Raw genomic sequence first — 12500 nt, forward strand, 5'->3', positions numbered from 1 at the left:
AAACATGAAATCTAGCAAAATGGCCATAGCATCATGGTGGGATATGGGAGAGACTCATTCGCATGGTTAAGAGAATACTACAGTCCGTACCAGCCAACAGTATTTGGATGATGAAGGCCTCAGACAGTGATGTGCGAGATTGAGGGCATTCTCAATAGCCATCCACTCACAACGGTCTCTGATGATCCGAATGATTTAGAGCCACTAACACCTAACCATCTGTTACAGCTTAAGGTTCAGCCTGTCTTACCTCCAGGGTTGTTTGCAAAGGAAGACTTGCATGTGAGGCGCCACTGGAGGCAAGTACAGTACATTGCCGACCTATTCTGGAAGCGTTGAATCTGAGAATATCTCCCCCTTTTGCAGATGCGGCAAAAATGGACTCACGTCAAACGCAACTTCCAACGGGGAGACATTGTACTTGTAGCAGACGCCATGGCACCACGAGGATCATGGCTGTTGGCCAGAGTTACTGAAGCCCTCCCTGATTCTAAAGGCTTGGTTTGCAGTGTACAACTTCAGACCAAAACAAGCCAGCTTGAGAGACCTGTCAGCAAGATCTGCTTGCTGGTAGAAGGCCAGCGACCTAAAGCTGAATAAGCCTGTATGAACTTGCGCACATGCACACACACGGATGCATGCACTGATTCTTTGCATACAGTAGATTTTGTATAGTACATGGCTCTTTAGAAAATTTACATTTTTGTTTTGTTATAGCTTGCTTCCCGTGGTAGCTATAAGGGGCGGTCCATGTAAGAGCCATTTTTGCATATAAAGTCGAATTGTAATTATGTGCTACAGGAGCTCCCTTACCCCCTAGTTCTTTTATTTTGAAAAGGACCCTTAGTTTGATAGAGTTGGATAGAGCCTTGAAGTTAAGATGGCCGCCGCTCACCTTTACCTCAGAAACAGAGAGCAAAGGAATTTGTTTGGAGACTAGTGGCATACAGTTCTTTACAAGCCTTTGAATTTTGTTATATTTAGTTTATTTTGATCTCTCCTTGGATATAGTTTGTACCTTTTTTAACCAGCTTGCCTACTGACCATTTTGTTTGGATTACGGGATTTGTTTGGAGCATTCTTTGTCCATTCAACTATCTGCCTGCTTGCCTGCTACCCTGTCTGCCTGCCTCGCTTGACATTCATCCATCTATCCATCCCTCTGTTATCATCCATCTGAAAAGGTACAAGTTATACTTTAATTGAAAGCTTGTCAAAGAAGTGACCAAAGTCAATTTTGAAACGTGACAACACACACAGGAACAGAAATGTGTTTAAATCTTCAAGAAAACCAACAGATCAAACATTGAAAGTGTAAAAACAGAAACGTACCCTCTTTAACACTTCCTCCCTTCATGAAAATAACACTGAGGATCACAAACAGTAACCCGGTCTTTGGGTTTGCAGGACACCTGACACATCACATCAGGTTAGATTGGATCAGATTAGGCACAAATTATAACGTAAACAACATTCAGCGTGATGATGTCACTGATACTCACATGCTGATTGGTTCCTCACGGGACGGCTCCAGTTTGTTGGTGAGGATGTAAATGTGATTCTTGGAGTCGATCTCCACCAGCTTCAGCCCAAACACCTGCAGAAGAACATCAGGACCATGTAAACTTCATCCACACCCTGAGTGATCCAGATCCAGGCCCTATTAGACTAAAACATCACACCACATGCCAACAGCAGTGACACACACACCTTCCTGACATGTTCAATGATTTCTACACATGGTCTGAAGCTCTGAACACTATGTGGGATGCAAGTCTATGCCCACCCCTGAGGAGCAGGCGTCTGGCCTGGGGCCCCAGCTGATGTGAGGAAGATGCTATCCAGAGTCAACCCACGGAAAGCAGCAGGTCCAAACGACACACAGGGAGAGTGCTCACGGATGGTCCTGACCAGCTGGCAGATGTCCTCACACACATCTCTAACATCAGGCTGTGAGCTTCAACAAGACCACCATCATCCCAGCCGAAGAAACCGATGGTGATGTGTCTCGGTGATTAAAGCCCAGTAGCACCAAGTCCCATCATGATAGTGTTTCAAGCGTCTGGTCAAGAGACACATTCACTGCCCCCTCCCCCCTCACTGGACCCCCTGAAATTTGCATATTGCCCCAATCACTCCACTGATGACGCTATCTCCTACACCCTGCACTCTGATCTACTGCACCTGGACACAAAGGATACACATTAGAATGCTGTTCATCATCTTCAGCTCAGCATTTAATCCACTCAGCTGGTGAGGAACCTCTGCTGGGCCTTGACCCTCCACTCTGCAGCTGGACTCTAGACTTCCTGAGGACACAGGTCACGCTGAGCACAGGTGCCCCCCAGGGCTGTGCACTCAGCCCACTGCTGTTCTCGCTGCTCACCCACCACTGTTGGGATCCAACCTCATTGTCAAGTTTGCTGATGACACAACAGACGTGAACCTCATCAGCAACGACGACAAAACACCATACCAAAGGTTCCACTAAAGCATCACAGTATAGCGGCTCCGCTACGCTCAATTTATTGACTGATACGCTTAATGACAAGCTGCTACCTTTTTATGGTTTACAGTTTAAGCCGACAGTATGGGGCTAGAACCAACACACACGTGAGCTTTAAGCAGGTCATCAATGCTGCAAGCATGGCACGCCCAGGGTCCCACCTGCTAATGTTAGAGAGGACTATCCTGCGTTGATTGGCTGAATGAAGTGCAATTAATATTCATAGGCAAGTTACGCAAAGAGGGCGGAGCCTTCACGCAGTGTTTGAGTGAGCAGAACACCGGTGGGTTACAGCCTAATTACCACAAAGAAAACGACGGAAAACAACTCCACACCAGTGTGAGACTGTAGTTGCGTGGCCATAGATGCAAGGCCATGATGGTCAGGTCACTGCGTGTTGCTGACCAACTCAAGTAAAAAATCAACTCTTGGTCACCAAAATCCATGAAATGAACTCAAAAATTCTCGGGGAGGGCGTGCCCCTGGACCCCCCCGAGCTTGCATGGCACCTTCCACACCTTGCTCTGCCCAGGGTGCCACCACGTGCAGACAGAGAGGAGGTGGAACCAACAGTGAGCTGGTGTCACAACATCCATCTGTCTGTCTCTTCATGTCGACTAAAGGCTCTAGAACTGATTCCTCCCTCAAGCTGTCAGAACCCTGAACCCTCCGGCGCCACCCAACACCTCACTCCCATAACACCTGCCTCCCGCATCCTCCCCACACACACACAATCGACAATAAACATCCTGCTGTATGCTCCGTCACTCTGAAAGGGACAGTGGACACAAAACACAAACTGCACATGGCCACTTTAAACTGACGCTTTACTCTCCCCCCACCACACCCGCCTGCAGCAGTGTGGTTACCTTATGATGTGCACGCTAGCTCAGTTAGGTCACAGTGTGTTGGATCATGTTGTGTCATGTTTGTGCAGCTCTTACACTATGCCATGTTTCCTGTTGTATGGTGAGAGTTGTTGTTCACACTGTGTGCACCACGGGCTGTAAGAGAGCGAGGTTCTGTCCCCGTGTACTGCGGAAGTGGAAGGATGAATATAAAGGGGAGCTGCTCACCTGCTCAAAGGTTCGGGCCGCTCGCTTCATGATGTCCTGGTACAGAATCCGGTACTCCTTCATCACATGTTTAACAATGTCTAATACACACACACAGGAACCAGATACACACCGGGTGGGGTTTGATATAGAGAGAGTGTGTGTGTGTGTGTGTGTGGCAAAAAATGAAAACATAAAAGAGAAACATTAAAAAATGAAGGATTACAATTTAATATAGTTTAATAACAAATACATAAAGAGAGTAGAGTGAAATGTGTGAGCAGTGAGACAGGTGTGGGATGGAAGTGTATCTCACACCTGTTCTGCGGAGTGGAATCTTTTTCTGGTCTTTAATCAGAATAAACTGCACAACTTCAGCAACCTTCAACAAAACAGCACAGATAAAACCAACACTTCATTCAGTTGAACACGACACAATAACACAGTTCCATCTCTGACTGACACACAGCACTGACACTGGAGACTCCTTCAGAAACATTACACACACACACACACACACACTTCAACTGACAGTAAACTGAACTTTAATCTGTTCTCGAGAATTAATCAACACCTTCTGATCAATCACCACCACAACACGGGGTGAAGAGACATGATTCAATTATTCCCAAGTCAAAAATCCTGGGTGAGAGAGACAGCGTGTGTGTGAGAGAGAGACAGCGTGTGTGTGAGAGAGAGACAGCGTGTGTGTGAGAGAGAGACAGCGTGTGTGTGAGAGAGAGACAGCGTGTGTGTGAGAGAGAGACAGCGTGTGTGTGAGAGAGAGACAGCGTGTGTGTGAGAGAGAGACAGCGTGTGTGTGAGAGAGAGACAGCGTGTGTGTGAGAGAGAGACAGCGTGTGTGTGAGAGAGAGACAGCGTGTGTGTGAGAGAGAGACAGCGTGTGTGTGAGAGAGAGACAGCGTGTGTGTGAGAGAGAGACAGCGTGTGTGTGAGAGAGAGACAGCGTGTGTGTGAGAGAGAGACAGCGTGTGTGTGAGAGAGAGACAGCGTGTGTGTGAGAGAGAGACAGCGTGTGTGTGAGAGAGAGACAGCGTGTGTGTGAGAGAGAGACAGCGTGTGTGTGAGAGAGAGACAGCGTGTGTGTGAGAGAGAGACAGCGTGTGTGTGAGAGAGAGACAGCGTGTGTGTGAGAGAGAGACAGCGTGTGTGTGAGAGAGAGACAGCGTGTGTGTGAGAGAGAGACAGCGTGTGTGTGAGAGAGAGACAGCGTGTGTGTGAGAGAGAGACAGCGTGTGTGTGAGAGAGAGACAGCGTGTGTGTGAGAGAGAGACAGCGTGTGTGTGAGAGAGAGACAGCGTGTGTGTGAGAGAGAGACAGCGTGTGAGTGAGAGAGAGACAGCGTGTGAGTGAGAGAGAGACAGCGTGTGAGTGAGAGAGAGACAGCGTGTGTGTGAGAGAGAGACAGCGTGTGTGTGAGAGAGAGAGACAGCGTGTGTGTGAGAGAGAGAGACAGCGTGTGTGTGAGAGAGAGACAGCGTGTGTGTGAGAGAGAGAGACAGCGTGTGAGAGAGAGAGACAGCGTGTGAGAGAGAGAGACAGCGTGTGAGAGAGAGAGACAGCGTGTGAGAGAGAGACACAGCGTGTGTGAGAGAGAGACACAGCGTGTGTGAGAGAGAGACACAGCGTGTGTGAGAGAGAGACACAGCGTGTGTGAGAGAGACACAGCGTGTGTGAGAGAGACACAGCGTGTGTGAGAGAGACACAGCGTGTGTGAGAGAGACACAGCGTGTGTGAGAGAGACACAGCGTGTGTGAGAGAGACACAGCGTGTGTGAGAGAGACACAGCGTGTGTGAGAGAGACACAGCGTGTGTGAGAGAGACACAGCGTGTGTGAGAGAGACACAGCGTGTGTGAGAGAGACACAGCGTGTGTGAGAGAGACACAGCGTGTGTGAGAGAGACACAGCGTGTGTGAGAGAGACACAGCGTGTGTGAGAGACACAGCGTGTGTGAGAGAGACACAGCGTGTGTGAGAGAGACACAGCGTGTGTGAGAGAGACACAGCGTGTGTGAGAGAGACACAGCGTGTGTGAGAGAGACACAGCGTGTGTGAGAGAGACACAGCGTGTGTGAGAGAGACACAGCGTGTGTGAGAGAGACACAGCGTGTGTGAGAGAGACACAGCGTGTGTGAGAGAGACACAGCGTGTGTGAGAGAGACACAGCGTGTGTGAGAGACACAGCGTGTGTGAGAGACACAGCGTGTGTGAGAGACACAGCGTGTGTGAGAGACACAGCGTGTGTGAGAGACACAGCGTGTGTGAGAGACACAGCGTGTGTGAGAGACACAGCGTGTGTGAGAGACAGCGTGTGTGAGAGACAGCGTGTGTGAGAGAGAGCGTGTGTGAGAGAGAGAGACACAGCGTGTGTGAGAGAGAGAGACACAGCGTGTGTGAGAGAGAGAGACACAGCGTGTGTGAGAGAGAGAGACACAGCGTGTGTGAGAGAGAGAGACACAGCGTGTGTGAGAGAGAGAGACACAGCGTGTGTGAGAGAGAGAGACACAGCGTGTGTGAGAGAGAGAGACACAGCGTGTGTGAGAGAGAGAGACACAGCGTGTGTGAGAGAGAGAGACACAGCGTGTGTGAGAGAGAGAGACACAGCGTGTGTGAGAGAGAGAGACACAGCGTGTGTGAGAGAGAGAGACACAGCGTGTGTGAGAGAGAGAGACACAGCGTGTGTGAGAGAGAGAGACACAGCGTGTGTGAGAGAGAGAGACACAGCGTGTGTGTGAGAGAGAGACACAGCGTGTGTGAGAGAGAGAGACACAGCGTGTGTGAGAGAGAGAGACACAGCGTGTGTGAGAGAGAGAGACACAGCGTGTGTGAGAGAGAGAGACACAGCGTGTGTGAGAGAGAGAGACACAGCGTGTGTGAGAGAGAGAGACACAGCGTGTGTGAGAGAGAGAGAGAGACACTGCGTGTGAGAGAGAGAGAGAGAGACACTGCGTGTGAGAGAGAGAGAGACAGCGTGTGTGTGAGAGAGAGAGAGACAGCGTGTGTGTGAGAGAGAGAGAGACAGCGTGTGTGTGAGAGAGAGAGAGACAGCGTGTGTGAGAGAGAGAGAGACAGCGTGTGTGAGAGAGAGAGAGACAGCGTGTGTGAGAGAGAGAGAGACAGCGTGTGTGAGAGAGAGAGAGACAGCGTGTGTGAGAGAGAGAGACACCGCGTGTGAGAGAGAGAGAGACAGCGCGTGTGAGAGAGAGAGAGACAGCGTGTGTGTGAGAGAGAGAGAGACAGCGTGTGTGAGAGAGAGAGAGACAGCGTGTGTGTGAGAGAGAGAGAGACAGCGTGTGTGTGAGAGAGAGAGAGACAGCGTGTGTGAGAGAGAGAGAGACAGCGTGTGTGAGAGAGAGAGACACCGCGTGTGAGAGAGAGAGAGACAGCGTGTGTGTGAGAGAGAGAGAGACAGCGTGTGTGAGAGAGAGAGAGACAGCGTGTGTGAGAGAGAGAGAGACAGCGTGTGTGTGAGAGAGAGAGAGACAGCGTGTGTGAGAGAGAGAGACACCGCGTGTGAGAGAGAGAGAGACAGCGTGTGTGTGAGAGAGAGAGAGACAGCGCGTGTGAGAGAGAGAGAGACAGCGCGTGTGAGAGAGAGAGAGACAGCGCGTGTGTGAGAGAGAGAGAGACAGCGTGTGTGTGAGAGAGAGAGAGACAGCGTGTGTGTGAGAGAGAGAGAGACAGCGTGTGTGTGAGAGAGAGAGAGACAGCGTGTGAGAGAGAGAGAGACAGCGTGTGAGAGAGAGAGAGACAGCGTGTGAGAGAGAGAGAGACAGCGTGTGTGAGAGAGAGAGAGACAGCGTGTGTGAGAGAGAGAGAGACAGCGTGTGTGAGAGAGAGAGAGACAGCGTGTGTGAGAGAGAGAGAGACAGCGTGTGTGAGAGAGAGAGAGACAGCGTGTGTGAGAGAGAGAGAGACAGCGTGTGTGAGAGAGAGAGAGACAGCGTGTGTGAGAGAGAGAGAGACAGCGTGTGTGAGAGAGAGAGAGAGACAGCGTGTGTGAGAGACAGAGACAGCGTGTGTGAGAGTGTGTGTGTGAGAGAGAGAGACACAGTGTGTGTGTGAGAGAGAGAGACAGCGTGTGTGAGAGAGAGAGAGACAGCGTGTGTGAGAGAGAGAGAGAGACAGCGTGTGTGAGAGACAGAGACAGCGTGTGTGAGAGACAGAGACAGCGTGTGTGAGAGTGTGTGTGTGTGAGAGAGAGAGACACAGTGTGTGTGTGTGAGAGAGAGAGAGACACAGTGTGTGTGTGAGAGAGAGAGACAGCGTGTGTGAGAGACAGTGTGTGTGTGTGTGTGTGAGTGAGAGAGAGAGAGACAGTGTGTGTGTGAGAGACAGCGTGTGTGTGAGAGAGAGAGAGACAGTGTGTGTGTGAGAGAGAGACAGCGTGTGTGTGAGAGAGAGAGAGACAGTGTGTGTGTGAGAGAGAGAGACAGCGTGTGTGAGAGACAGTGTGTGTGTGAGAGAGAGAGAGACAGTGTGTGTGTGAGAGACAGCGTGTGTGTGAGAGAGAGAGAGACAGTGTGTGTGTGAGAGAGAGACAGCGTGTGTGAGAGAGAGAGAGAGACAGTGTGTGTGTGAGAGAGAGACAGCGTGTGTGTGAGAGAGAGAGAGACAGTGTGTGTGTGAGAGTGTGTGTGTGTGTTACCTTGCGGTCCACCTGTACAGGTGTGAAATTCTCTCTGGCTTTCTGTAGCTGAGACACGGTGGGCTGAGTGAGAGAACCTTCATCATCCTCATCTATCACCACCTGAGCCCTCTGTACACACACACACAATCATTAACACACACACAATCATTAACACACACACAGTCATTAACACACACAATCATTCACACACACACACACACACACAGTCATTCACACATCCTGCCGCTGCTTTTCTTCACTGAAATTACACACACAGAGCCGCGCCTCAGCCTCTCAGCCATGATGAGGGACCGGGCTAATGCTAACGCTCAGTGACACAGCGGAAGTGAAGTGTGTGTGTGTTTACCCTGCTCTGAGACGCCACTCTTTTATTCTGAGCCATTATTATAAACCCGCCAGCGCGACTTTAACCTCCAGATCATTCACACACTGTTCAACACACCGCCAGCAGCCTCGCGCCTTATTCTATTTCCACCCGTATTCTAGCAAACCCCGCCCCCTGAGCTAGGCTTGGCTCAAACTTCCGCTGACTCATACTACTTCCGGGTTTTGCTCCAATCCAAAAAAAATCATTAAAAATAATTTTAAATATCTATTTCCCAATTATAGAAGCAAATAATAATAATAATAATAACAACAATAATAATAATTGCGTCCACTCTCCACACACCTTCATTAAGATTCTGTGAAAGTTTGTACTGATGTTTTTTTTTGTTCCAGGAAATTTTAAAAGTGAAAGCTCATGAACTTTTGTTTTAATAATGAAATTTATTCTAAAACTTCACCCTCGATACGTTACAACTATTATCCAATTATAATGGAGGAGGCGGGATTTTTTGAAAACAGGTGGGAAAGAACAACGGGACGCTCCGGTGAGTTTATGTCACGTGGGTCAACAGAGTCTCTGATTGGGTAAAACGCTTAGTGGGGCGGGGAAAGGGTTCGCGCGCGATCCGGTTGCTTTTGAGTGACAGCAGTGTTGTTTTGGAAGAATGCGGTTTATTATAAAGGGAAATATTTCTGCAGAGACCACGTGACTGTATGAGCACCATAAATGTGAGATTGTGTGGCCTTAAACTGTAAATAATAAATGATAAATCCACACGATTTTTGGATTAAACGAATCAAATTTCGGAGTTGTTCATAAGATTCGGTTCACTAAAGTGAATCCTGATGTAATTGATCTTGTAGCCACACGGTGGCGATGCAGCTTTTCGTTTGATTCGGTATCAGTTCAATTCGGATTATATACAAACTTTTTAAAAATAAACAGATTCGAATCCAGTGTAAATGTCGGTTTGTGTGGAAACTGCTGCAGCTGAGACTGTGAAATGTGGAGATGATGTTTTCTGTCTGATGATCTGTAGAGATCTAATGACCTTTACTGTGCGCGCTCACTGATGTAGATATATAATTAATCTACGCTATATTTATTGATGTCTTCATTGTTTGATTTATTATTTATTTATTTATTTATTTATTGATGTGCTCATTATTTTATTCAGTCATTTATTTATTTATTTTCTTCATTATTTGTTTGTTTGTTTATTGATATGCTCATTATTTACTTTATTCAGTCGTTTATTTATGAAACTCTTCCCCCGTCACACCTCCACGCGGTTCTCGGTCCGGCTCGACACCGAACGGTTCTGTCAGGAGCGGATCCACACTCTGGGTTCTTGCACTCGGAACTCTTTATCCTGAAGGTTCTTCTTTAAAGTTGAATTGAGAAACCCGGTCACTTCATGGCCCTGGAGTGTGAGCACAGTGTCCCGCTGGAGATTTCACTTCACTTCCATCTCCTCCTGTCGTATCTGAGCTCTCAGTGAAGGTGCACAGAGACGTTTGGATGAAAAATAAAGTGAGTAAGGAAGACTCAGAGATCACCGCGGTCTCTGGTGAGCGAACGCAGTGAGAACAGTTCACTCGCTTTACAAATCTAATCTGAGAACGAAGCCGAGAGAGAAACACGCAAATCACACACATGAGCTTCACACTGAGGAGTGTGTTATTACATTTGTGTTGAACATTTTAGTTTTAGAAGATTTTACATCCTGTAAATATAAATCCAGGACCTGGAACAGAGCCACAACGATTATTCATCAGAGCTAACAGCACTAAACAGGCCACGCCCACACACGACAAACTACAAGCGACTCGTCTCCAGCTGGTGTGACCACAGGCCCGGGATCAGGGTTCTGTCAGGGGGAACTGTAAGGGTTCCAGTTTTCACATCAGTGTAAAAGTGTAAAAGTCGTTATAGTGATGAAGAAAAGCTGTTGGTAAGTGATTATGTTGTGGTGGTGTCTCACTCTCAGGTCTCACTCTCAGGTCTCACTCTCAGCAGGTCATGAGCTTGTGTCTGATTCAGTTTGGGTGAAAACTGGTTCAAACTGGCAACCCAGAGTTTCAGCCATGAGTACAGTTTCTTCTCCAGTGAGAGTTTGTGTGTGTGTGTGTGTGTGTGTGTGTGTGTGTGTGTGTGTGTGCCAGGGGCAGGGGAGGGCAGCAGGGCTCAGACTGAGTGGCGCCGGCGAGCACCTGGGGAAGTTCAGGTTTAAAAAGCTCCACATTCCGACACACAGCTGATTGAAACATTAACAAACAGAGTAAATCCTGCTGCAGATGGACCGGGAGTACAGCCAAGCACAAAATACACACACACACACACACACACACACACACACACATTCAGCTGCACTGTGACTCTTTAAGTCCTGAATTACAGACTTTTTTAATTCTGATTTTTTTAAATTAGCACACTCATGTTATATTTTTGTTCATTACTACGAGAGAGAATGTTTGTGTGTGTGTGATTTTAGTCCTGTTATTAACACCGCTCTTAATTAACTATTAAACTGTTCACATGAGCAGAAAATAAATAAAGCAGTAAAACAGAGAGAGAGAGAGTGTGTGCGTGAGTGTGTGTGAAAATGAGATTCAATAAAGATTTCACAGATTATTTTTAAATATGTAACACAGTAATTAAAACATTATAACATGTGTGCTATTAATTAACTCCTTTTAAAATAAAATTATGCAGGGGCTAAAATTTAAACATCTGACCACAGAATGACTGTTGTAGCTTTCATCTAGAGGTGTGTGTGTGTGTGTGTGTGTGTGTGTGTGTGTGGTTATATCATAGATGTTAAAGCCTCCCTGTGACACTGTGCATGCTAATGAAGAAGAAGAAACCTTGATGTGTCACATGCACACTTCAAGCACAGTGAGATTCATCCTCTGCATTTAACCCATCTGAAGCAGTGAACACACACACACACACACACACACACACACACACACACACCTAGAGCAGTGGGCAGTCACACTACAGCGCCCGGGGAGCAGTCAGGGGTTCGGTACCTCGCTCACCCCACATTAACCTCACCGCATGTCTTTGGACTGTGGGGGAAACCGGAGCACCCGGAGGAAACCCACACAGACACGGGGAGAACATGCAAACTCCGCACAGAAAGGCCCTCGCCGGCCACAGGGCTCGAACCCGGACCTTCTTGCTGTGAGGCGACAGTGCTAACCACTACACCAGCTTGGGGTTTATTTCTGATTGCTGTCATTAAACACACTTTTATACTTTCCTCATTCTTTATAAATCCACTTTTCCAGTCAATAAACAGCTTTTGAAGTGAAAATTTGAACAAATGACACAGAAACATGTTTAATTTCACAAAATATGATCTGTATTAATAACATCTCCATCACACATGGCAATAAAACATCAGGTCATTGTAATATACAATACACATCGAACTCAGAAATCTGAGAAATCACTTTGTTTTGCTTTTAAACAAAATATAAACTCTCTCCCCTTCTGTGTGTGCGTGCACACTTTACACAAAAATAATTGAAATCAAGAATGCTGAAGGCATGGTGAAGTGACACAGCATCCGTCATGATGTTGAATACAGACAAGACTCTATGTAGGACTTCATGGACCTCACACACACACACACACACACACACACACACACACACACACTCTGAGGAGCTTCTGGACATCTTCCCATCAGCAGTGTTGATGATTCGTGGATTTCAGCGGCACAGGATTCTGTCATCTGAGCAACTGTTCTGGAGAAAAACACAGAGGAACCGGTTGAGAACCTGAGCTTCGACACACACTTAAAGAACCTTCAGACGGTCTGGAGTGAACGTCTGAGAGAGTTCAGGGATAAACGTTAACTGTAAGAGCAGTTCCGTGTGTTGAGAGTGAGCGTACCTCCACAGAGATGCTACTGATCTCAGTGTTGAG

The 12500-nt window shown here is 47.6% G+C and overlaps 2 protein-coding genes across 3 annotated transcripts in view; both read right to left on the reverse strand.

Moving 5' to 3' along the window:
• Positions 1 to 8721, reverse strand: part of ndnl2 (necdin-like 2) — a 32268-nt gene extending 23547 nt beyond the window's left edge. Inside the window, exons 1-6 of the mRNA XM_060937078.1 lie at positions 8580 to 8721; positions 8231 to 8341; positions 3880 to 3943; positions 3583 to 3662; positions 1503 to 1597; positions 1333 to 1412 (exon numbers count right to left, since the gene is read on the reverse strand). Coding sequence (XP_060793061.1) covers positions 1333 to 1412; positions 1503 to 1597; positions 3583 to 3662; positions 3880 to 3943; positions 8231 to 8341; positions 8580 to 8615 — 466 coding nt within the window. The 5' untranslated portion in view covers positions 8616 to 8721. The remainder of the gene's footprint in view (positions 1 to 1332; positions 1413 to 1502; positions 1598 to 3582; positions 3663 to 3879; positions 3944 to 8230; positions 8342 to 8579) is intronic.
• A 3187-nt stretch (positions 8722 to 11908) lies between these two features.
• The window catches only part of LOC132896329 (DNA-binding protein inhibitor ID-1-like), a 996-nt gene continuing 404 nt past the window's right edge, over positions 11909 to 12500 (reverse strand). Inside the window, exons 1-2 of one of the 2 annotated variants that reach the window (XM_060937080.1) lie at positions 12468 to 12500; positions 11909 to 12314 (exon numbers count right to left, since the gene is read on the reverse strand). The exon at positions 12468 to 12500 is cut by the window's right edge and continues 404 nt beyond it. In XM_060937080.1, the coding sequence (XP_060793063.1) occupies positions 12303 to 12314; positions 12468 to 12500 (45 nt within the window). In that variant the 3' untranslated portion in view covers positions 11909 to 12302. Of the gene's footprint in view, positions 12320 to 12467 lie in introns of both variants that reach the window. The other variant, XM_060937079.1, reaches the window with a different exon arrangement.

The sequence above is a fragment of the Neoarius graeffei genome, chromosome 13 (assembly GCF_027579695.1).
Source record: "Neoarius graeffei isolate fNeoGra1 chromosome 13, fNeoGra1.pri, whole genome shotgun sequence".
Lineage (NCBI taxonomy): Eukaryota > Metazoa > Chordata > Actinopteri > Siluriformes > Ariidae > Neoarius > Neoarius graeffei.